The sequence below is a fragment of the Rousettus aegyptiacus genome, unplaced genomic scaffold, assembly GCF_014176215.1.
Source record: "Rousettus aegyptiacus isolate mRouAeg1 unplaced genomic scaffold, mRouAeg1.p scaffold_m13_p_13, whole genome shotgun sequence".
Lineage (NCBI taxonomy): Eukaryota > Metazoa > Chordata > Mammalia > Chiroptera > Pteropodidae > Rousettus > Rousettus aegyptiacus.
The window spans coordinates 27702578-27726663 of record NW_023416288.1 but is presented as its reverse complement, the minus strand read 5'-3'; the positions used below and the strand labels follow the sequence as shown (position 1 = coordinate 27726663).

Here is a 24086-nt window from a genome sequence, read left to right as displayed (position 1 = left end):
ATTGCTACTATTGAGAATACGATAATTTAAAGAATAAAATCACCTAGCTGTAAATAAATATAAACAAAGATCTATTTACATACACAAATAGTCTCTCTTCTCTAAATAGGGAGGAAATAGAGCTGAGGAAAACATGAGAAGTGTGGAACTATGTATTTGCATATCTAATAATTATTCTTAATAATATCACTTCATGGTATTAGGGCAAATGCACATGTAATTTTGGGTCAATTTCTATTTCACTATGAAGATAACTGAAATTTATTACTTACCAAGCTTAAAGGAGCAGCATTGTTTTCACGGATGACAAAGAAAAGTAGTGATTCAGAATTTGGATGGGGAAAAAATAATAAAGCATAATGCTGAAATGTCATCTGTGTAGGAGGAAAGAAAAACTCTGAGAGTATAGACCCAGATTTTTATAAAGCCATTTATTTTAAAAAACTGGTTTGTCAAATCACATACACGAGCAGATACACAACTACCAAAGTGGCCCTGTAATAGACACCAGTGGGGCGTTCACCACACAGTACCTGAAAAATACAGCTAAAAAAGAGGAGTCTGTTGAGTATTTACTTTCAGATTCCTACTTGACTCCTTGTTGAATGGCTTTAAGTTAGCATACAGTGAGTGAGAGGTAGAGTCCCAAGTGTAATAGCTGATGCCTCAGGGCTCCATTTAAAAACAAAATGAAAACAAAAACCACTTTTCCCCTTCTGCACAAGGGAACCCTATCCTATTTTTAATCCTTTGTGAAAACAGAAGCCAAGTTTCTCTTCTTGAATGGTTCAGCATTCTCAATCAAAGTATTGTGTAGTAACCCTAGGTATTGTGCTTCTCCAGTCATCTAATTTTCCTCACCTTCCGATTCGGATTCTAGGAGAGAAGAAAGCAAGCAAGGTTTTTAATTGTTGTTTTTTTCCCTTAAAGAAAGTCATGAAAGAGTTTCTAACCCACTCCCCGCCTCTGCCACCCAAAAGGCATTTTTGTCCTGGGCATCCTTTATCAGGTAAGATAGTCACGGACAGGGGAAGATAGCAAACTTTAGCTTTCTTTGCTTTGAAATTTTGCCTTTCTAAAAGCGCAACGTGCTCATTAATACTTTTAGAGAAAACACTGTTTTATTCTTTGAATCACCTAAAATAAACTTTTCATTCTTAGTTGCATTCACTCTCATCATTATTCTTCTGCTTTGTGTTGACATTTTAAAATAAGTTAACTCTTAACGGTGCTTGTGAAAATCGATATAATCCCAAGTGCGATTAAGACAAATGTATTTTATCCCCCTTTTAGATCTGCTAATTATTTCTTTCTTTTAGTTCTCCAATAGGGTGGATAATTTGAGACTTTTTTTTTTTTTTTTTTTTGCCATGTAGAAATTTTCATTGCCTTGGTTTCAGAAAGAAAGGTTAAGATGTAGGCAAAATGATATGGAACACACTTCGAGAACTTTCGTTTTTGGAAAGCAAGAAAAATCTGCGAAAGATGTAAATATCTTGAATTATAATGAGAAAGTATTTGCTAAATGGCCACCAAAGTTGTTAAATGAAATCGTACCTTCTTCTGCATTTTGTAACCACTCAACAAATTTCTTCATCTGGTCAAGAAAAACACTCTTGCCTTTGGCCACGTGTGCTTCTTTGTACCATTTCAAAATCGCTTCTTCACTCAGCACATCGGCTGCAATTTCAAGTCAAAGATTTTAAAGTTACTACATAAATGTGATGTTTTAAGGCAATTCCATGGCTTAGAGTTTAATAGAAAGCGATCACTTTTAACACTAAAAGCTCTGTTATAAAAGAAATTCATACCTGAAACTTATCAGAAGCTAGAACCCAAGCTCATTTCCATATAGAGCAGCGGCATATTTAGCAGTTAGCTGAGTAAATAGTGATACTGATGATACATAGTTTGTCAGGCATGAAATAATGCAAGTGTATATGCACGTCACACTGGGACTTAGAAATCTCTTACAGTCCTACTTTTCTGGTAGGAAACCAGGTCGTTTTGTAATTTTGCAAATGAATCAGCAATTCCAGCATTTCAGAACACTCTGTGTCCTGCCAACTTCAAACACATCTTGATTAAGCAGCAACCTCAAATGACTGGACGTTTAAGAGAATTTACAACTTTAGGAAAAAAGAAGGGCAAATAAAAAAGCGTAGATAGGATGCAATAATGATATTAACAATTAGATATAAAAATGAGCTTCCAAGGTATATGGAATCAGCGCACACATAACTTGAAGTTCTACACTTAATTCTGTCGCTAAATCACCAACTTAGTTCCCTACAGCATCGTATTCTAAATTGCAAGAGTGATGTTTCTCTTGTAGTCCATTAAGAGAAAAACAGAGACATATTAGATAGATTTCCTATAGGTGTCTAACAAAAAGTATTGATTAACTATTAACTATTGATTACCTAAAACTCTAAATTCTGCAAATATGCCTTGATACCATTATGTTACCACTAACTTAGACTATTTAATGTTAAGAATAGGAAGGGAAATATGAATAATAGCATACATAGCCAGTGTCCTAATGGGTTATCTTTTGGGATTTTGGAATGGGAAACAAGATATAAAACCAATAAAACGAATTTATTACTGTCCCCAATGCCTACCCAATCCATTACAAATGCTGATAAATCACTCTACTGATGTATCTGCAGTTAAAATATAATTTTAAGTTAGGAAAATGAGAGAAATGATTTGATAGTTTTCATTTCAAACATCACCGACCTTTCATAACAAAACTTTTTTTCAAAAAACATTAATAATTGGCTCGTGGATTAAATGGAAAGATTGAAATGGTTAAAAATGCACACAATTGGTATTAGAAAAACACAAGGTTTTTATTTGTTTTTCTCATTCAATATACTACATTTTGCAAAGGAAAGAGGAAGTCCGGATTTATTCATTTAGAAGGACTGGACAGAAAAGGTTTAATCAGGAGTCCTGCAGAATTACTCTTAGCTTCTAGCCTCTTCTGTTTACAGCTCCACATTCTACACTCACAATGATGAAACAACTTCCCCATCCACTTGCCTTCAAAGCTCAGTTTCTGTAGAGATGAGGAGCAGGCAGTTTACAGCCTAAGGAAGTGACTTGTAACAGTGCAAGTCTGCTTTAAAGATTTTCCAAGAATACTAATTAGCTTAAACACAGAATTGAAGTCTCTTTTACATAATTGAGATCTCTTTATAAGATCTTTAAGATTCTTTTGATTTAGATCACTAATTCCCCAATTGCTTTCCCATCAGGAAACTTTTTGGTTTATAAATTATATGTTCTATAGAACTATTGCTATTAATGTCATAAAATGAAAAAAAAAATTTTAAATGTGGCTTACATATAAAGAGACAGTCTATTTTTCCTCCTTACCTTAATGAATTATATGTGATACAATGTACATGTTGGAAAGCTGATTTAGACTGCAGTTTGGCTGTTTCTTTCTGAAGATTGAGAGCTCATTCCTGTGTTTTACTGACCCCCAGAGGCTGAAAAAAGCCACACAACTAAAACACTTGTCTGACAGTTCTTGTGAAAAGGGCACTAAATGACAACTAAAACTTATTAGATGTACTGTTCACTGAACATAGAAGACAAACTGATCAAAGTTGAATGCTTAGAAGACCCTAATTTAGTAATAAATGCTTTATGCAAGATCAAATTTCTAGTATTTTGGAATAAATAATAAGGAAGGGACAGAAGCAACTACACAGGGCAACTTATGAGGCAAAGCATCAAAAAGTTTGAAAAATAAATCAATTTTTGTTTAGTAAAAAGTCTAATTTTGAAAGGAAGAAACTCCTTTCTGAGGAATAAGGGAGAGATTTTTTTTCCTCTATGGAAAAATGAGAAGAATTAATTAAAATTGGGAGACTACAAAGTGTTTGTTAGGATCTCCTAGAAATGCCAAATAAGAATAAATATCAGTAAAAGTAACTAAAAAAGGAAGATATCCTCCAACGCACGTAGTGTTCTTTTGGATTAAAATAGATTTTCCCTCTTCTATCTGGACAATTTCTTCATCATCTCTGGTAAAATGCTTGCGTCCCTGGAGAGCCTTGCCTTTCCCTCCAAATTAGTTTCAACTATGAGTTAGGTGCCTTTTCACTGCCATCCTACTCCTTCTCATCACTCTGTGAGCCTTTAGCCATTGACACGTTGACAGTGATTCTTGGTTTTCTTCAACACTCTGAAATTCAGGAAGTCAGGGACTACTTTGTTCATGTACTTCCTGGCATGTAATGTAAGAACTATCATCTAGTATGAACTAGAGCAATGTAAATGGAACAAATACACTTGCTTGAAAAAAAACAAGTATTTCTCTCAATCGGTAGAGTTATCATTTAAAATTTAGGTCTTCATGAAGATCAAAGAGACATTGTAAAAGTGGTGTGAGAATTACAAAGCTTTATATAACATTAGTTATTCAGATATTTAAGCTGAAAACTATGTCACTTGGAACAGGAAATTCAGCATTTTAATTAAAGATGTCACAAAGGGACAAAGTCAAAAATAGTATATCTTAAGAATGCTGGGAATATAGGTGAGAAGGTCACTCACCTTTTTTTTAGAATGAGAGTAAGAAATTTATTTTAGAAAAATTTGCATGACGGACAGAATTTAACCTAAGAAACTTCTGCAGATAATAAAACCCATGACAGAAATACTGACAGTACTTGAGAAAGTAGTTTTATATTTTTTTAGACCTACATGCCAAAAACATAGTACTTAGCTTCAGGAGAAAGAAAGACAAAAAGAGAAATTATTTTTAAAAGTGAATAATATATTTGAAAATTAATGATGAACTTACTATTTTCCTTCCTGCCTTAGAAATATTAAAATCAAGATTTTAATATAGAACGTGAATCTTCACTAAATGACCAACCATCACTTTTTTCTTTCATCGCTAAAAAGCATTATTTATAGTTTATTCACTTTTATTCCACGTTACTTATAGAAAATACTTTAAAGTCTTTCAAAAATGGCATTAATTTAAGTAACTAGGTTTATCAAAGGGGACATGGGTAATAGCATCCCCAATTTTCTGTTGTCCTTACGATCTGGAAATGTGAGAAAGGTGTGTGTGTGTAGTGTGTATAGTGAGAGAGAGAGATAAAAATGGAAAAAGAGAATGAATTTCCATTATTTTAAAACCTGTATTAAAGCAAAAATGTTCCTTATAATAAAAGGAATCTACATCATTAGATAAAAGAGGCAAACAAGACACAATTTGATATTTGTTATTTGTAAAACGTATACGAGTACATGGGATTAATAAGTATAATCATAAACACATCGCTATAGTGCATGGAATTTGTTACTTCTGGCATTTAAATACTTTTTAGACAGTGGACCTGGACCAATGGTCACAATGTCACCAGGAAATCTGTGCTTTAATATAACAAGCTCTCTAGGTGCTTCACATGCACATTAGATTTGGGAAAGGACTGTTTGCCAAGCCTTTCTAGACATATAAAATATATAACAAAAGCATCTGAATCCTTATAAAAACAGAAAATATACGCGTCCTGCCTGGTGCACAAATGTTTGTTGAATGAAATAAGGTCACAGTAAAAATGACTATTCAAAAAAGATAAGAAGGTAAATACAGTAACTCTTTTACTAGTGGTACAGGTATGGAACAATTGTTCTTCGGGGGTTTCATGTTCTCGGGAGAAAATGTAATTATTTCATGCAGAAAAACAGACTGTATGGATAATTTGTGGAAAATTATGAAATTACATAAAAAATGACATTTAGTTTAAATATCTCAGTGATATATTTTAGGTTTTCATTTTTTAAAGAAAAAGTTTCTTGATTTCATTTCCAAAAATAACAAAGCCAGAATAAAACTGATGTTGACACTTATCTTTCTGTGTTCCCTGGGGCCTGTTCATAACCGGCCAAGGAACTTGTTAACTTTAGATTGCTTAAAAGTTGATCACCTACTTAACCAACAGCCTAAGGCAGAGCTAATGCCTCTTCTTTTTTACTTCTTAATTAATTTATAATTTTAGGTCACCGTTCCTTAGCATTTGGGGCTGGAGAACAGGAAATTACTCAAAGCAGCCTTTTTGCTAGCTGTCAGTAGTTTTTATCAGGAGTATAATAGGGAAGGATGCTGGCATTAATTGTAAAAATGAGAATCTTGAAGAATTTTAATAGTTCACATATAGGGAAGAGAGACTGTTTTGTGACTATTCTGTGACCACTCTCTGTCCTGTGAGGTGGACCCAGGTGAGAATGGAGATTGCTTACCACCAACCCCTCTTAGGGACTGTCGTAATCAAAGTTCATTCTGACAAAAAAGCATCCCTCGATATGCTGATTCCTAGAGCCGGCCATTGTCCTAACCTGGTCAAACATGTAATTTACCATATGTGGTCACGTGTGCGTACTAGTACCTGGGTGTATGCCTCCCTCCCCTTCACATATAACTCTTTGGTGCCTGCCAAGTGGCACAGAGTATACCTACTTCACCTTACAGCCGCCGAAGGCATGACTCCTGTGGAAGTCTCCCTTAATAAACCCTTAGTTGCCAGACTAGAGTTGCCCACTCCCTTTTTTTGGTCTCTCTCTGCCTTCTGCTTTAAGGAGGCAGATTTTCAGTCTTGGAGTTTTCCCCTGGGTCTGTGTGTACTAACAATATGCAAGCTAGATGCCATTATTGATAGAAAGCTGTTTGTTAATTCTTTGTGAATTAAATACAATAATGAAATGAGGTACTTCTTTGGACGTGGCTCAAACAACTGTGCCTCAGGTAAAGAAAAAATTTGGTAAGAGACACTGGTTGGGTTAGGAATTAAATGACAAGAAAGGATATTGTGTGCCTAGGCCACTAGTTTATAATCAGTTTGCTTCTCTGTAGTGGAAACTATCGATTACCCACAAAGCAAATGTGAAACCTAGCCCACAGGTCTCTCTACCAGTTTGCAAACGGAGCCAGCGGTGGGTACTGTGGACAGAATGACCACCTGTGGGAGGGCCCTGCTTCTCTTTCTTGGCAGCTGGGTACCACAGGTGGGTTCACAATACAACCTGCAGGTTTCGTTCTGATGAGTCACCTTGGGCATCAGTGAAGCTCTAGTTTTAGGACATTGCTATCTCATGACCACGTCCAAGAGGACCTAATTCGGATCTGGCCAGAGAAAAACATCAATTACTGAATTTCAAATAGGACTTGGCAATCATTGCATCCTCCTACTGATATAAAAATTGTGCCAGATAACTTGGTGCTGTGAAAGTAAAAAAACATCACCCAAACTTGTGGGCAAGATGTACGCAACTGAAGAATTTGGATAGCTGATTAAAACTCTTTGTAAAATGCTATTAAACATTTAAAAAAATGGCTATTGATGAACAATGGAAAAGTTTTATACTTCATTGCCAAATTATCACTCAATATAAACAAATTTAAGAACACATCAAAAGGAAAAGAGATTTGGTTGATATTAATTTATACTTTTGTTTTTCTGATATGCCATTTAAGATTGTAGTAACTTCTAATAAGCATTTTATAACATTCAAAATATATAATATCTGAAGTGCTCCTTTTTCTCTTTCATAAAACTACATAAACCCAGACCAAAGAACTGTCCAGGATCATTTGTTATATGCTATAGATATAGAGATTGAGATCAATTAAAACCCTAATAGCATTCATTTATTAAAGGCAGTGCCAGTTGTCATGGCAACCACATCTTTATAACTACAATGAAAAGATAGTAAATGTGAACATCTCAAAATAGCCATTTCCTTGGAAAATAGGAGAACAGCTGGAACGAATAACTAAAACACAAAGTTAAAAAGGCTAATTATTTCAGTAATTTTAAAGTCAGTTTTATGGCACCCGAAAAGGTCTGAACATAACTTTCTGTAGCATTTTGATAATCACTGTTATTAGAGCTAATCCTTATAATTCAAAAACAGACCTAATTATTTTACATAATTACATTCTTTTTTTGCCCTCCCTGCCCAAATAATAACCAGTTCATCAGCAGTCTTCTGGGAAGTTCCACCAATAGGAAGTGCCCCAGGGCCTAACTGGTGCCTGAGGCCCGGCAAACATGGCATTTGCATCTTCTCTCTATACAGGATATGGCCGCCTCACTGAAACTTGCAAAGAATAGCATGAACCCCATGTTGCCCTCTGCCTCGCCCCCTGCTCTGCCCCTCAAAGCGCTGCAACAAAACATAGCAACAGAGGCCGAAGCACATGGACGGATACCTTTGTAAAACAGAACCACGATCTTCTGAAAGGCTTTCATGAAATGGATGTTGTCATAACAGTATTCCTGAACCTTCTGGAGGAGGATCAGCTCTGACTGGCCTTGGGAGCTGAACACAGCCAGCAGGGGAGCGTATTGCTAGAAGAGAAGTGGGAGGCACCACTGTTAACTTTCCTGGGAGGTCCAGGGCTGATAAAACATGTGACGCAAACAGTAACCTGGAGATTTGCTTAGAAAACTTTCACTTTTCAGATTACCTTCTCATTCTATTGTGTTCGATCAAAACAAATTTTTTTATCTCAGCATTTATCAGATTTTTCTCAGTGCACCACTAAAAGGAGACCAAATATGAAATTCTGACTACAGTAAAGATAACTGGTATGTTATTATGTTTGTGTATTGGATGCTGTGAAAATGAGATGAAGAGCGGGGTTCTCTTCCCACAGACGTCCAGACCCCATCTCAGGTCATCTTCACGGTTTTGTTTGTGTTGTTCCCTTTGCCCGAACGTCCTTACCTTCCAGTCACTGACATACAGCCATTGTTTTCTCTGACCTACTCAGGTCAACACTTAACCTGCATAGTTTGTTTACTAACTGTTTTGTTTTCATCAACACTGAGAGTTATCTTTATATTTTAACCTAGTTTATACTAGGTAGTCTTTGACTTTATAATTCAAGTGTAAACTCTAGGGCAGGATCCAAGTCTTCCACTTGTCTTAATATAGTATTATAGGGAAAACACAATGATCAGAAGCAAAAACATATGTATCTGTGCATAAAAGTATACAATTTACACAATCACAGTTGATTTCTTCCACTGCTCAGATACTTCTCAAATATTAATGTCAAATTGTAGTTTACTTAAACAAAAATATTCACTAAAAATTTCTCTCACATAGTACAGAAAGAAAACCAATAGTTAGATAATATTTCTCTTTTACTTTAAATACCGAATATATGACTACTCTGTAAATTTTCGGTTTTTAGTAAGAACTTACCATTAGATGTTTCATAGGCTCTTATATTGGAAACATTTCAGGTAGTGGTAAATTTGAAAAAAAAAAAAATGAGGAAATATATGTCTGGTCTGAGTCTGGACAGATAGCAGTTGGAACCCAAATGTCACATGTTAAGAGCTGCAGTTGGCCTGCAGCCGAGATCGGTCCCGACTAAGCTCTGTACCTTCAGGTGCTTAAGGGCCTGTTCTGCCACGAGTTCCTCCTTCTTGTTCCATTCAACAGCGTTCATGATACAGGTCCACAGAAGTCCAATCACTGCTGTTTCCGGAAGGTCGTTCCTCTTCATTTCTTCTTTCACATAAAGCACCACCTAAATTTCGTAGAAAAAAAGGGGTCAGAAAATAACAGGCAAATCGGGCGTTCCCCTCTCGGCATCCTGCTTAATGAAAAGTTTGGGGCAGATAGGAATTCTACTCATTGCCTCCCTTTCTGGTACATATTCTCAGATTAACGGAGGGATGAAAAACACAATGATTTTTTTTCACAAAGCAGGTTTATTTTTGGTCCAAAAAATAATAAGCTTAGCTCTGGCCAGGAGTTCCTGGATAATAGGAAATAAGAGAGAATCCTTGTCTCTTAGGATTTATTCTTTCCCATGAAGAGACCTCTGTAGACCCAGCAGAGTAGGGTTTACTTGAACCAGTTTGATGCTCTTGGGGTTTAAAAAAGGCACAGAGCTGTTAATTTTTATCCGGGACCCTCAACTTTAAACCTCTTGATAGATAATGTCTTAGGTTTATACAAGTCCATTCTTCATGATTTTTCCTTTAATTATTACTTCTGATGATTTTCATGCCCCATCTCAGTGAAAAATTATAAATAAATCGTAAAGTACAAAGGCAATTTTTATATAACACATCGATGCTGCAACATTCAGCAGGTTATTTTCCCCTTAGAATTAGGTTTAAATATGCAAATTTACTCTCAAATCTCATAGTCTGGAATATAGGTTTGCCTAACTTAATTGTCTATCAAGCTTGTTTGGAAAAATCTTTTTCTTTTTGAAACAAAATCACAAACATATCTCAGGTAGAGTACTTTGTGAGTAGGACAGCTTTCTTTCTTGCTGACTGCCCTAGGTTTCAGAGGTATCAGTGGGCTCTGAGAACACAGGAACTGCAGAATGATGTCACTGCAACTAAAATCGCCACAATGTTTTTTTGGTTTTGCTTTTTTTTTTTCCCCATGGAAAATCACGTTCAAGTTCTTGCTTTGGGACACATTATTGAATATACTACTGACCTTAATGTCATTAGACTTAGGACTATTTAGTGTACCAACACCTGCATCTGCTGGATAGTTTCCGCCTGGACTTCTCCAGCCTTGAGCCACATGAGATGCCTTGCAGGGCTTAGAGCACGTGGGGTGGTGAGGGTTAGGGATTCAGGATTGAGCGGCAAAAGGAAAGGACTCTTTTCACTTAATTTTTGGATTAGCATGTAAAAGTGTTTTAAATTCAAATAGGAAGTTTTCTTTAGGTATGAATTTTTTAAAAAATACAGTCATAGCCATATGAACTATAGCTATATGAAGTATATTTATAAATAGCTATATAAAAATGTAGTATTTACCTAATGGGGCTACATAGCTATTGTGAGTGAGATCAAGCAAGCCACTGGTCCTGTCTACGGCCATGCCACCCTGAACAAGCCCGATCCCGTCGGATCTCAGAAGCTAAGCAGGGTTGGGCCTAGTTAGTACTTGGATAGGAGACGACCTAGAAATACTAAGTGTTGTAGGCGTAAAAAATAAAAAATAAGGGGTTGTAAGCTGACAAGGTCCTTGCAATCTGTGAGGTCAACCAAGGATTCCCTTGCCTTAAAAACCAAACTAAATCAAACCAAACCAAACCAAAACAAAACAAAAGCCAAGCCACTGGTCCAGCTGATCTTTCCCCATGCTATGAATTCATAATCATCAACCTTTTTTCCTTCAAATTAAAAAAAGCAATAACCATACATAATCATACCGAGTGACACAAAAATACCCGTGTTGATTTCAAATAGAACGAAATGCTAAACATGTTATATCATCTGCAGCACAAAGGAAAAATGACCATTTAATGAGGTATACTGATAGCGGTTGGTAAGTCTATTCGACAGAAGGAACATTTTGATAATCATGGCAGCCTTGTAAAATAGGTTATTTGTGTGGAAATAACCATTAATTTCTGAAAGATTCTAGAGGATTCTGAATCAATACTTTGAAATCGAACTGATTTAAAAGGCGTGGGCAAGTGCATACGGCTCACAGCAATAAACAAAGGGAGGTCTACTTAAGGAAGGCAAAGTTTGTGCTACACGACCTATGTTATTCCTCCCATTAGTGTGTTTTGCAGTGGTGTGAGCCCGCGGTGTCTCACCTCCTTGATTGGGCATTCCTGAGAAAGACGCTCCTGGAGCTCCTTCTGCAGTTCCTTCCTGGTGCCCAGGGACTGCTGGACTCGCAGGAAATCAGAAAGCTCCTTTAGTCCTGCGTCCGTGAAGTATTTAGCAAAATGATCCACACTCTGTCTGTTAACTGGAAAGAGTTCCTGAGAGAGAAAAGAAAGACTGTTATACGACAAGTTCTTCAAATTTCAGCGAGTGTTAAGGATAGAATTTTACCATTAAAATGGCACGTAGAATATCTTGCATTTAGAAGAAAAGAATAAGGACTGATTTTCAAAAGAATAAATCTCGGGTATATTTCTTGAGCATTTGCTAAACAACTTCTAAAACTAGACAGTTTTATAAAGAAAGAGAAAAAAATTCTAAGCAACTTAGGTAAACTAGATTCACTCATTCATTCATTCATTCATTCATTCATTCATTCATTCAGACAACCCTTGGTGACCTCACGGATTGCAAGGACCTTGTCATCTTACAATCCTTTATTTTTTATTTTTTATGCCTAACGCACCTGTTCTTCCTGGGTGGTCTCCCATTCAAGTATTGACCAGGCCCTACTCTGCTTAGCTTCTGAGATTAGATGGGATTGGGCTTGTTCAGGGTAGCATGGCTGTAGACTAAATTCACTCATTTTAAGCCATTACTTACTTTTACTTTAATCAAAGTATAGCAGGTGCAAATACAGAACTAAATTTGCTAAATTAAATGCAAATAAGATGATAACTTTGAATGATATTTGGAGTGTTTTAAACTGACAAGAAAAAATTGAAATTAGATAATCATGTTGTTTCTTTAACTATGAGTTAACAGACAAAAATCAGTTTTAATAATGCTGAAGTGATTTGAAATAGTAGAGAAACAATATTGACTAATGTCATCTCAAGGACCTCTATTTACATTCTGAGAAAATGTTATTCTAAAATACTAGCTCGAGAGATGAAAAGAATTTTGTTATCTCTGTTAATGATGGTGGCTCTCAATTAAGTTCATGGCAAGATCTAAATCCTCTTTACCAATGCTTCAGTTCACTGCATAAGTTTGTTGGAAATTTTAAAAAGAGCAATACACCATGGCTACTCTTATATTTTTACCTCATTTCCATTTTACCTTACACAGCTTGGCAGAGTCTAAGTAACACTTAGTCATGTTCTAATCCTGTGTGATTTCAACAGCCAACTAAGTAAGGAATTAAAACAGTTTTCAAAGCTCTCACATTTTTAAAAAACTGTTGCAGTCTAAAAAATAGATCTAAACCTTTCTGTTGATTAGGTTTGCGTGTGTGTGTGTGTGTGTGTGTGTGTGTGTGTGTGTAGTCAACGGTCAATAGCTTTGTGGCTTCAATAAAAATCTCAGTAGAAAGAGCTGGCTTTGTCGCCATGTATAGAGACATAGCCAGATGGCTTTTAAGTCATGACTCAATTTTTGATATTCTTATATCCTCATCCCATAAGTTCCCCTGTTGAGTCATGAGTTTCAAAATGTCAGAACAGAGCTGTTGGGAGCAGTATCAAACACACATTTATGTTAAAGCAAACATCTCACACCACACTGAAATTCTGTCACCGACATTTGTGCTAACATTCAAGAAGTCTTTCAAATTTAGGGGGCAGGGAACCAATTTAGTTTTGAGTTTCTTCTATAAATCAAGATGAGGTGGGCCCTTTGCTCTTAATTGTGTAATGTAGAAATTCATATAAATGATTAAATTCCAGCAAGGTTAAGCAGCTTGACCCAAACTGTACAGCCAGAAATACTTAAGGATAGAGCAATGTGATCTCAAAGTCAATACTTATTCCATTATTCTGCGCTGGAATTTAATATTGTGTTTAAAAAGACTGTGACTGCAAGATTTGATCTAAAATTATGTTCAGAGCAATATATCATCAAACACATTACTCATGGTTTATTTATGAACTACCTCAAAAGTCCTCATGAATGTTACATAACACACTGAATTATCATTCAGACTAAACTGAGGCGAAGTTTGTCTAAATCATATGACATTTACTGGTTTGGAACATGGTCTGCCTGTGTACAAACCTCTACTACTTCACCCCTAGATTAAGGTCTCCCTGCTTTTGCCCTTGTTTGTGTCTATATTCTCAATGCAACGGCCAGAGTGATCCCGTTAGGACCCTAAATCACATAAGCACAATTCTGCAGAGCCAAAAGCCCATCTTACTGAGAATAAAAGTCAAAGTCCCTAGATGACAGGGACCTTGCTACTTCTCTGAGCTCATGTCCTATATTGTAGCTCTTACCAAATACTCTCCTCTGCAGTCCCCAACACTCCAGGCCTCAAGGCCTTTGCATATTCTGTTCTCTGTGCCTAGAATACTCTTCTTCCTGGAGATATCCATATAGCTCGCTTTCCCATCTCCTTCAAGTCTTGGTGTAAAATTCACCTTATCAACAAGGTCTTTCCTACCAAAATTAGCTCTTCTCTGTTTATTTTTTTCCTCACAGTATTTTCACTTTTTATTATATTACATATTTGAATTTTTTGATTTATTGCCTGCTTCCCAGCAACAGAATGCAAGCCCCATGAAGGTCAGGGTCGGATTGTCTGATTCTTTTCACTATCCCCAGCTCTAGAGAAGTTTCTGGCCAATAATCTGACCGTTATTCCCTTCTCTGGTGATGGGAGAATGATGTTTCACATCTCTTTTCTTTGAGTGGCTATAAATTCTTTTTTCTTCTATATCATTAAAGTGGATAATTACTAAACTTGAACTTCCACCCTGCTCAGCATCTTATTAACTTGTCTCTGATGGCTTTCCTTCTATGTAAGGGATTCACCTAAGTCACCAGGGAGTAGGTTTCCATGAGGACAGAACTTTTCTATCCTGTTCTAGGACTATGCCTGGCACAAAGAAGGCACTCACAGGCACATGCTGAATAAAAATTATTACTGGTGTGGAAATTAACTAGAATCTAGAATTCTTAATTTCTTATCATATTCTAAAGACTGTTAGAAATACAAATAGGGCTATTTTAAGGTAAACTTCAAGAGACAAAGAAATTTTAAGTCATTGCATGTTGGAACGCATTGGAAGAGAAAACCAAATAAGAGACTAGGTAAAGAGAAGATGGCAGAAGTATCTTCTAATTTTAGACTTTGTAAAAGCAATTTCATTTGGAGAAATTGCTGTCATCTGCATAGCTGTTCCTTCTAGCAGGAAGAAATTAGAAGAAGCAGATAGAAATTATGAGGACAATATCTTTTTCTTGGTTTTCTTTTAGAAATACAAAGATAGAGAAATAAAAATGCAATCAAGCAACTGTGATAATGGATAATCGTGATAATCATGATAATTTCAAATTATAATTAACTTGTTTGCTTTCTTAAACAGTTCAGTTTTTCCAAGGAATTTTGGTATAAACAAGGAATTTTGTTTAAACTTTTATTTTGTTAACAAAATAACATGTATTTGAGATAAGTGTCATCCATCTAAGATCCAGGATATCCCAAATGTCTAATTAGGTGGGATCGATGTGATTTTACCACATGTAAACTTCAAATGTCTATAGCTACTAGTTAAAAAAGAAAGTGTTAATTCTGGTAAATGTCAACACTATGTCGACAAACTTCCGAATTTGAAAGTTTCTGTATTCCATATGACTATCATTCCATTTATTTATACAAGAAAGATTAAAATAGAATTAGTTTCTATCCACCAAAAATATAGAAATAAGAGGAATGATGCTCCACTCCAACATAGAACCAAGCATTTTAGTCACATAATATACAGAAGGCATTGACAAAGCCATGACAGAAGCATGAAGCACACAATCCCCTTTGTCCAGACGACACTTACAAGCAGTCTCTTGTCTAAGTTGGCTTTTCTCAAAGAAGAGGTAACAGAGTTGGCATCTTTTTCTGCCATCCATGCTTTAAAAAGCTTGACAGCAAATGAGGCTGCAATGCCTGTTGAGAAAAAAAAAAAAAGAGAGAGAGAGAGAAACAGAGTGAGAGGGAGTTTTGTTCTTTTTATAAGTAAAAGCACTTGTGATGATGCACAAGGTCACATTTCCCACTAGGATTGCTGAGATGAGTAAATAACTCAAAGACTTGATTTGGTACAAAGGAAAAATGGATAGGTCTCTAGGCACCATGATATGCATTTCTCAAAAGAAAAAATTTTCATCTTTGAATACTTTCAAAAAGTGACAAATACTTTTCAAAGTTGGACTTCTTAATTCCAATCCAGTGTAATTATAAATTTATTTATTTTTACCTTGGTCAAAAACAGATTTAAAGCCAAGTATTTTCTAGTGTTTTTGCCTATATTTCACCCTGTGGTTCACCAATATTTCATGCCTATAACAGTGTTCCTGAGGTATAACAAATACATCATGAGAATAAAACTGAAATGTCAACATGTCAACTAACTTGCTGATAAACGATGCCAGTAAAAGAACATTAACAGTGGTAGATATAAATAAAGCTACAGATGAGTACCCATCACTTACTTTGTAATTTCACTTTTTGTGAGAAGAATTTAAAAGTATTCATGAGGTTAGTTATAAAAATATCAATGCTAATTCAAGTTGAGTTCTTTTCTGGGTGTTTTTTAAAAAGATTTTTTAAAATAGCTATGTTTATTCGAAAATCTCTCAATTATATATCCATATTTACACAAGGATTTCTTTCCAAATATAAATAATCAAATAACTAGTAGACAGCTCTTCTGTGAACACTTCAAACTCTACATTAACGTTCCACTTACGTAATGAAGAGTTAAGATGTTGTTGAAATATTAACACTGATTTTTCTGAACTGAAGGCTTTACTGTTGTTAGTGGCCTAAGCAGTGTCTATTCCCATTCCCTCCTTCCTAAGAGAGCTCCTATTTTGCTCATCTGCCATGGCATCCCACTGGCAACTACCCCCGGGCTAGAACTGGTCCTGCGACCAATTTCAGCCAATTAGCTGAAGGCAAGATAAATGATCCTATGTAGCCTATACCTGCTGAACCTGAATGAGGAAGCCTGTGCCAGAACCACACCAGCTGACTTCTTGTTATGACCAGGGACTTTGTCCCTGGAGTAAATTAATGTTGTGAATGGTAATGGGGAAAACACAAAGGAAAATACCTGCATCCTGAATACTGCCATTCACGCTGAAGTCCACCCTTTTATATTTATTGTTACATAAGAAATAAGCATTCTTATATACTAATTTGAGTCCTGTCTGCCAATTAATGTGCAGGCAAACAGACTGTTACATCATTTATACAGACACCAACTTTCCCCAATTTTCTCCATTTGAATAGCAGAGGAGCTACATAAAATTTTTGGCTATGACAAGAAAAATGTGTTGTAAGCTTAAGAATTTTATGTTATTCATTCACTTGTTGTCATGGATTTAACAGTATCATTAGTTCTTCAAGTCAAAATAAAATTTAATATTAATTTATGTAATTAGATAAAGCTAAAAATAACAAATGTTATAATCTGTATTGTAAGAGAAAGTATGCTTGACACTAGGAGTCAAAATCTAGGCTTGAACCTATTATTTCACATTAAAAGTGGATCTCAGTGGAAAGCTTTGATGAATTTCTTTGCACTGGAGATTCTATTGAGTGGGATGACTCCATCCATCTCCCTTAGCCATTTTACTATATTTGCTTTATCAAATGTCTGTCCATCTAACCATATAATAATTTAATTTTTTGATACATTTCAAAAGAAGTTCTATATTTCACTTGGATTTTTAATACAACCAGAAAGGCAATTATTTTGTTATGAAAGTTAAAATAATCTGATGTAATTAATAATTACTGTTTATATTTTACCTTGTTTTTCTAGTGTAAAGTGGCTAATAACATAAATAAGACCTGTGAAGTATCATGAATTCTCTTCAGGAAACTACTTTAAAATGTTATAATATTAACAAAACATCATTGGCAATTACGGAGTCATAACTGTCATAAATCTGAGCTATTTTAAGCTGAAAACTATAATCTCTAAATAACATCACTTGACTCTGAATTTATTATTCTTTTTCTTGGAAAACTATAACGCTTTTCACTTCAGGCATGAATGAGGCTGAGATTTCATGTCTATAGGAGAAAAACTTTAAGTTCTAAGAAGAAACAGATGTTTTCACAAAAGCCCTTTTATTTTTAAGAAGAAAATAACTCTTTGTTTTGTGCTTTATTCTAACTTGAATATCATTACCATTATCCTCCCACAAGAGCCCACTTTTGTTTTATTCTAATCTATAACCAAGTTATTGTATGTACGCCTATCAAACTCTTAATGCTTTAAAATTGAAGCAGAACTCATGCACCCATCTAGACTTTTAAAACGAACTTAATGTCTTGAAAATGTGTTCGAAACAAACATTTGAGCACAAGATTCGAGAGGTAACAGTTTAGAAGAGTGATCCTAACCAGGGAAATGAACAACAGTTTAGGGGGGTGTTGGGGACATGTAAGGGCATCTTTGGTGGTCAAACTAAGCAGAGGCGGCCGCACAGGCTGGCATTTTGTGTTCGAGGGCAAAAAGGTTAACTGTCCCACAAAGCACAAACGAGTACTGCACAATGAAGCCCTGTCCCAACAGAATATGCCAGTAGCATGTAAGAGAGAAATGGTTTGGTCTAGACTAACGTCAGGGTGTCTGACCTAGGCATTGAGTGTTACACCAAAAATTCTAGTTTATTAGTCTTTATTTGTCCTTGTATAGGTGTACATATTTTTCTCCTAATTTCCTACAATAAAGATGTCCAATTCTCTTATTGTTTGAAGACACACACACATACCCTCTCTCTCTCATGTGGGGAATAGGGGGACCCTAAATAAAAAGAGGTGTTTGTATTTTTCTATATGTGGCTTTACTTTTCGCATCCGACAGGTAAGAAAACGCGGGAGTGATCACCTTCTTTGACTAAGCTGTCGGTGAAGAGACTGGTGAGGATGGCGGCAGGAAGGGTGCCGTTGCCCAGCAGGATGCCTGACAGCATCGCCAGCTTTGTCTGCTCTGTTTCGGAAAAGGCTTTAAGGAAGAGGAGAAGCTGTGGGTCAAACAAAAGAAACCATGTCTATAAAGCAAAGGACTAACGTAGGCAAATAACAAACAGAATGTACATCCATGGATAGATGGTACCCAGCTGGTAGGTCATATGCAGAGCATAGTTATTATTCATTGGAAACACATGCAGATGTTCGATTATAAACTGGATGCTACCAAAAATGACTTTCTTCCAAGTTCACTTACATATTGCTACAGATAACACTCATGGGAAGGAAAAGAGATCTTTTAGAATAGTGTGAATAGGTTCAAAGATAATTTACATGTTATTGCATATGACAAGGGTAAATATTACAAAATGAGCATGTTTTCTGAAATATATCACTACCTACTTTCTTTGAGTTTATTATAGCAAAACAAATAAACAAAAAACAGGAATGTGACAATAAGTTTTGACATCCAGCATATACGTTTCTGAGTTCAAACCAAATAACACTCTTTAAAACAAGACTGTTGAGTGAGATAGGGGTTTTCTAAGTTCCTGATGCTCGTTTTATAATAATGAGATTTGAAGTTGATGTTTCTTGGATCATGCCGGCTTACCACCAGCCCTGGTGATGAAGTAATGGGGGAAGTGAGGTAATGAATGTTCCTAACACAGAAAAGGCCTCCGATGTGAATTAGAAAGAGAAATTTTGGAGAGGAGACTGAAAAAGCAACCCCAGAAACGTTGGGAAGCCAGAGCAAAGGGAATTAGATGCCACTTTTCATTCTGAATTCTAAGGGTACTGAGTCATGTGGAATGTTCTCTCCTCTTTCCTAACCCTCCACCACCTAGTGTTCTGACTAGATTCCATGGCTGTTTTCTCTATTTCATCAGTCCTTAGGCATGTTACTGAGATCCCCAGGGCTCAATATCACCATTGGGGCCCTGCTGACTTTCTCATTACTTTGCACTAATGAAAAGATACTGGCATCAATACAGATTTAAGTGTGTTAGTGACAACGAAATTCCATTAATTCTGTGTGGTGAGTATGGTGATATTAATTTACTATCCCCAACAGCTAAAGGATTCTTACATTACAGAACGGTTATGTGACTCTTCGAATGTTTATATTATGAGTAAGTGGCAGAACTGGAATCAGACTAGTCCACTACCCTTCCAATTTATACTTATTCAAGTCTCAATGAATTAAAATAAAGTCATCTTCTAAGACTATAAGAAAACAGGAGTGAAGAAATGAAAGCATCAATGGTTTTGCTCCAGGAAGCATCAGGAATAGGGTAGAGTAAAAGAACTGACAAAACCATAGATACTTTAAAAAAAAAAAAAAAAAAGAAAGAAAGAAAACCATAGATATTTTATATCAGTCTGGCCTTTCTCTCCTAGCATAAAAATGAGCAAGATTCAAGTGAATAACGAAAAACGGCTTCAAATTAAAAAATTTTAATTCTATTTATTTAAAGACATATACTCAGTCATGAAAAAAATATTCAATTATTAAAAAATGATGCAAAGATTAGATCATTCTTTTAAAATTAATATTCACATCACTCAATTCCATTAATCAACATTAAAATCAGACACCACACATACCACAGCAGCACTTTCCTCAAAAAATGAATATGTTGGGAACCCTTATACGCTGTTGGTGGGATTGCAAATTGGTGCAGCCACTATAGAAAACAGTCTGGAGGTTCCTCAAAAACTTAAAAATGGACCTACTTTTGACCCAGCAACTGAACTTCTGGGTACTTACCCAAAGAAAACCAAAGCAATAATTCGTAAAGACCTATGCATCCTCATGTTCGTGGCAGCACTATTTACAATAGCCAAGATATGGAAGCAACCTAAATGCTCATCAATAGACGATCGGATAAAGAAGTGTGGTTCAAATATATAATGGAATATTACTTACTAATAATAAATAAAAGTAATAATAAATAAAATGAAATCCTATCATTTGCAATGACACGGATGGATCTGAAGGTGATTATGCTGAGCGAAATAAGTTGGACAGGGAAAGATAAATATTTTATGATTTCACTGATATGTGGAGTCTAAGGAATAGAAAACGAATGAATCGAAAACAGACCCACAAATATACCGGACAATCAGGTAATGGCCAGAGAGGAGAGGGGTGAGGAGAATGGGAAAAAGTGGTAAAGGGTTAAAGAAGTACAAATTAGTAGTTGATAAAGGGTCATAGGGATGGGGAGCATGGCATAGGGAATACAGACAGCAGTGAGGTAATGGCTACGTGTAGAGCCAGAGGGAAGATAGAGTTATCAGGGGGATTGTTTCATAAACTATATAAATGTCTAACCAATGTACTGTATGCACACTTGAAACTAATAAAAAAAAATGGATCGACTATGAAAAATAATTCATCCTCGAAAGCACATTCATCATATGAATGAAATAGTAAAGGAAGTTGTCATGGTTAAAATGAGCTAAGAGAAGTAAAAAACATGAGTGATGTTATTAGACGAAGCAGTAAGATGTTTAATTTATTTGAAAGCTTTACATCATTTTTTTCATCATATCCATTCTTCTATTTAATCAAGCACTTGTTATTATCTAAGTACCTACAATATAGTGGAATGGAACACTATTTTTTTCCATTAAAAATTTTTTCATATTAAAAAAATAATACATGCTGGAATGAAATCTAACAATATAGAATAACATAAAAATGTGAAAAACCACCCCTCTACTAACCTTACTCCTTTAGAACTAACATTACATTTGATGTGTGTCCTTCCAGATTTTTAAATGCACTCATATATGTCATATAATAACAATAACTACATGTATAAACACAGATTGTTTTTACAGAATTATATAATAATAACTAGAACTTGTCACATAGACCAAATAATCTCCTGAAAAGTTTATGTGTATTAATACCAACAACAGCCTTGATCCTCATTTTACAGAAAACTGAGGCACAAAAGAATTAAGTAACTTGCCTAAGGTTGAACTACTACCAAATGGTTGCTCCGCACCTTGCTCTTTCATTGAACAATTTATCATGGACATTTTCCCTAATTAATTCAAGTGGCTGTGCCTCATTCTTTAAAAGACTGCATAGTATTCCACTGTATGAATGGACCACTATTTGATTAAGCAGTCTCCCACCAGTGCACATTTAGGTAATTTCTCGATACTGTGATGAATACCTTTCTACATATAGTTTTACGTATCCTTGCTGAAGGAATTTTTAGAAATAGAAAGTTGGGTCATGAAGAATGTAAATTTTTTTTTTTAAATGTTATTGAAATTTTTCATTTTTTATTTTTTACATGGAGCCACTTTGAAGAGGGGGAAGCAAGTAAGTAAATAGCAAAGTAGATGTGATAATTGCTTCATTTCCTGGGGTTATAATTTAGGCAGATATCTAAAATTGGAAACAATAACAAAGAAACATAAAAATTTGTAAGAAGTTAATGTAGTGAGTGCTACCTATAAACACAGAGCAACTACAAATTAGAGGAGAGACCATGTTGCAATTACTGAAAAGAGGTCTTTAATAAAAGCTACTGTTTATTTCACTAATAGAGGTCAGTTACTACATTAAGCACCTTATATATTATACCATTTATTCCCACAACAGCCATGAAGTATGTAATCTTATTTTAGCTATTTTACAGGTGAGAAAAACCACTGAGATATACACCTATACATTATTCCAAAGATGTGCCTTTATCCACTCTGCTAAACTGTATTATCTAACATTAAAGAATTTTACTGAGTATTAACTGTTGTACAATGCTTTTTCATGTGCTTCAACTAATTAAATCACCTTATCTTGACCCTTCTCAATATATTTATTTTTCTTACATAGTTAGAATATCCACTTTTTACTTTAAGTTCTGAAAGTTCAGAGATATTTTATAAAATTATTCCTATTGACCAAAGCATGCTGTCTTATATTAAATATGAATGAAAAAAGTATAGGCTAATCATTATTTCTTCCTATAGCCCTTAGCTAAGGATCTGTTATGCTCATTCATTCATTCATTCATTCATTCAACAAACGTTTATTAAAAACTTACTATGTCCATGGTACTTATGGATGATTGCTGTATATGCAAAATTTTTGTCACCTTTACTTTATCACTTTAAACAGATAAGGCATTTTTACCTTTTTCATTTCGTCCTCAAATGCCTTTTCCAAATACTTGTATCTCCTGATGAGTTTATTGAAGACCTAAGTATAAAAGAAAATCATTTAATATTATGTAAAAAATTTATGAAGGCAATAGAAAGGGGTGTAGAAACACAGCCAAACAACATGGATCTACAATAAAAAAATTTGTAGTTAAACATGCTCTTACTATGGTATGGAACTATAATCATTACAAAAGAATTATCAAGACCTAGGGGGAAAAATGGCATCAAAATGTCACATAGAATAAAATAATTCATTCAAGAATATAACAGGTTAAAAGCCAAAAATAACTGATGAAAATAAATATAATTTAAACACTATAAAATGCAGAGATTGAAAATAACTGAAGTGAAAGGAGCTGGAGATATAATACATAAAATGGACTTGATGGAGAGGAGATAAGAGTTCGGGTGAGATTATACTCTATGTATACACAATAACGTTTTTGGCATGTGAGCAAAAATAGATATAACTTAACGGCAATGAAGGATTACTGGTCCCCACAACCCAGTTAGAACTTTCGAGCAGGGTTTACAACAGCATCAGTAGAATTCTGGACTGGTTGTTATGGACTGAGTGTTTGTAGTCTCCCCAATTCACAGATTGAAGCTCTAACCCTTTACTGTGCATTTGGAGGTAGGGACTTTAGGAGGCGTTAAATGAGGTCATAAAAATGCGGCTCATGTCTAACAGGACTGCTGGCCTTATAAGAAGCAGGAAGAAAGCCCCCACCAGAAAGCAAATCAGCTGGCACCTTGATCTTGGACTTCCCAGCCTCCTGAATGGTGAGAAATAAAATTCTGCTATTTGAACTACTTGGTCTGTGGTATTTTGTTACAGCAGCCCAGACTAATATGATGTACATATTTAAATAGAGATTTTATAAATGTTGATTATTTTAATAACTGTGGAAAGGATTTCTGAATCTAATTCCTTTCTCTGATATCTATATGATCTAATCTAAATTAGATCTCATCTAAAACTTCCAGTGTTTATTTCTTAATATAATTAAGATGGAATCTAAGAGTGAAAATTATAGTGTTGTCCCTTATGGGGAAAGAATAATAACCTAGGCATGAAATTAATGAGTACTATTTTTTTTCTTCCAGGTCTTCTTATCTTTCTTTCCCAGTGGAATTCAAATAGCAAACAATACACTTTGTACTTGTGTTAACTTAATTCTAACAAAAATTCTACCAGGAAGGCAAGGCAGGCATTAAAATCATTATTTGGCAGATCCTGCAACTGCTACTAAGTATCAGAGCAGGAACAAAACTCAGAA

At 35.2% G+C, this 24086-nt stretch overlaps 1 protein-coding gene and 1 pseudogene across 1 annotated transcript in view; one reads left to right on the top strand and one right to left on the bottom strand.

Moving 5' to 3' along the window:
* Positions 1-412: 412 nt before the first annotated feature.
* Positions 413-24086, bottom strand: part of BZW2 (basic leucine zipper and W2 domains 2) — a 57931-nt gene continuing 34257 nt past the window's right edge. Inside the window, exons 5-12 of the mRNA XM_016139463.2 lie at positions 22778-22843; positions 18536-18671; positions 15470-15579; positions 11624-11794; positions 9425-9571; positions 8240-8378; positions 1558-1680; positions 413-876 (exon numbers count right to left, since the gene is read on the bottom strand). Of these exons, the coding sequence (XP_015994949.1) occupies positions 848-876; positions 1558-1680; positions 8240-8378; positions 9425-9571; positions 11624-11794; positions 15470-15579; positions 18536-18671; positions 22778-22843 (921 nt within the window). The 3' untranslated portion in view covers positions 413-847. The remainder of the gene's footprint in view (positions 877-1557; positions 1681-8239; positions 8379-9424; positions 9572-11623; positions 11795-15469; positions 15580-18535; positions 18672-22777; positions 22844-24086) is intronic.
* Positions 10885-11003, top strand: LOC118611023 (annotated as a pseudogene).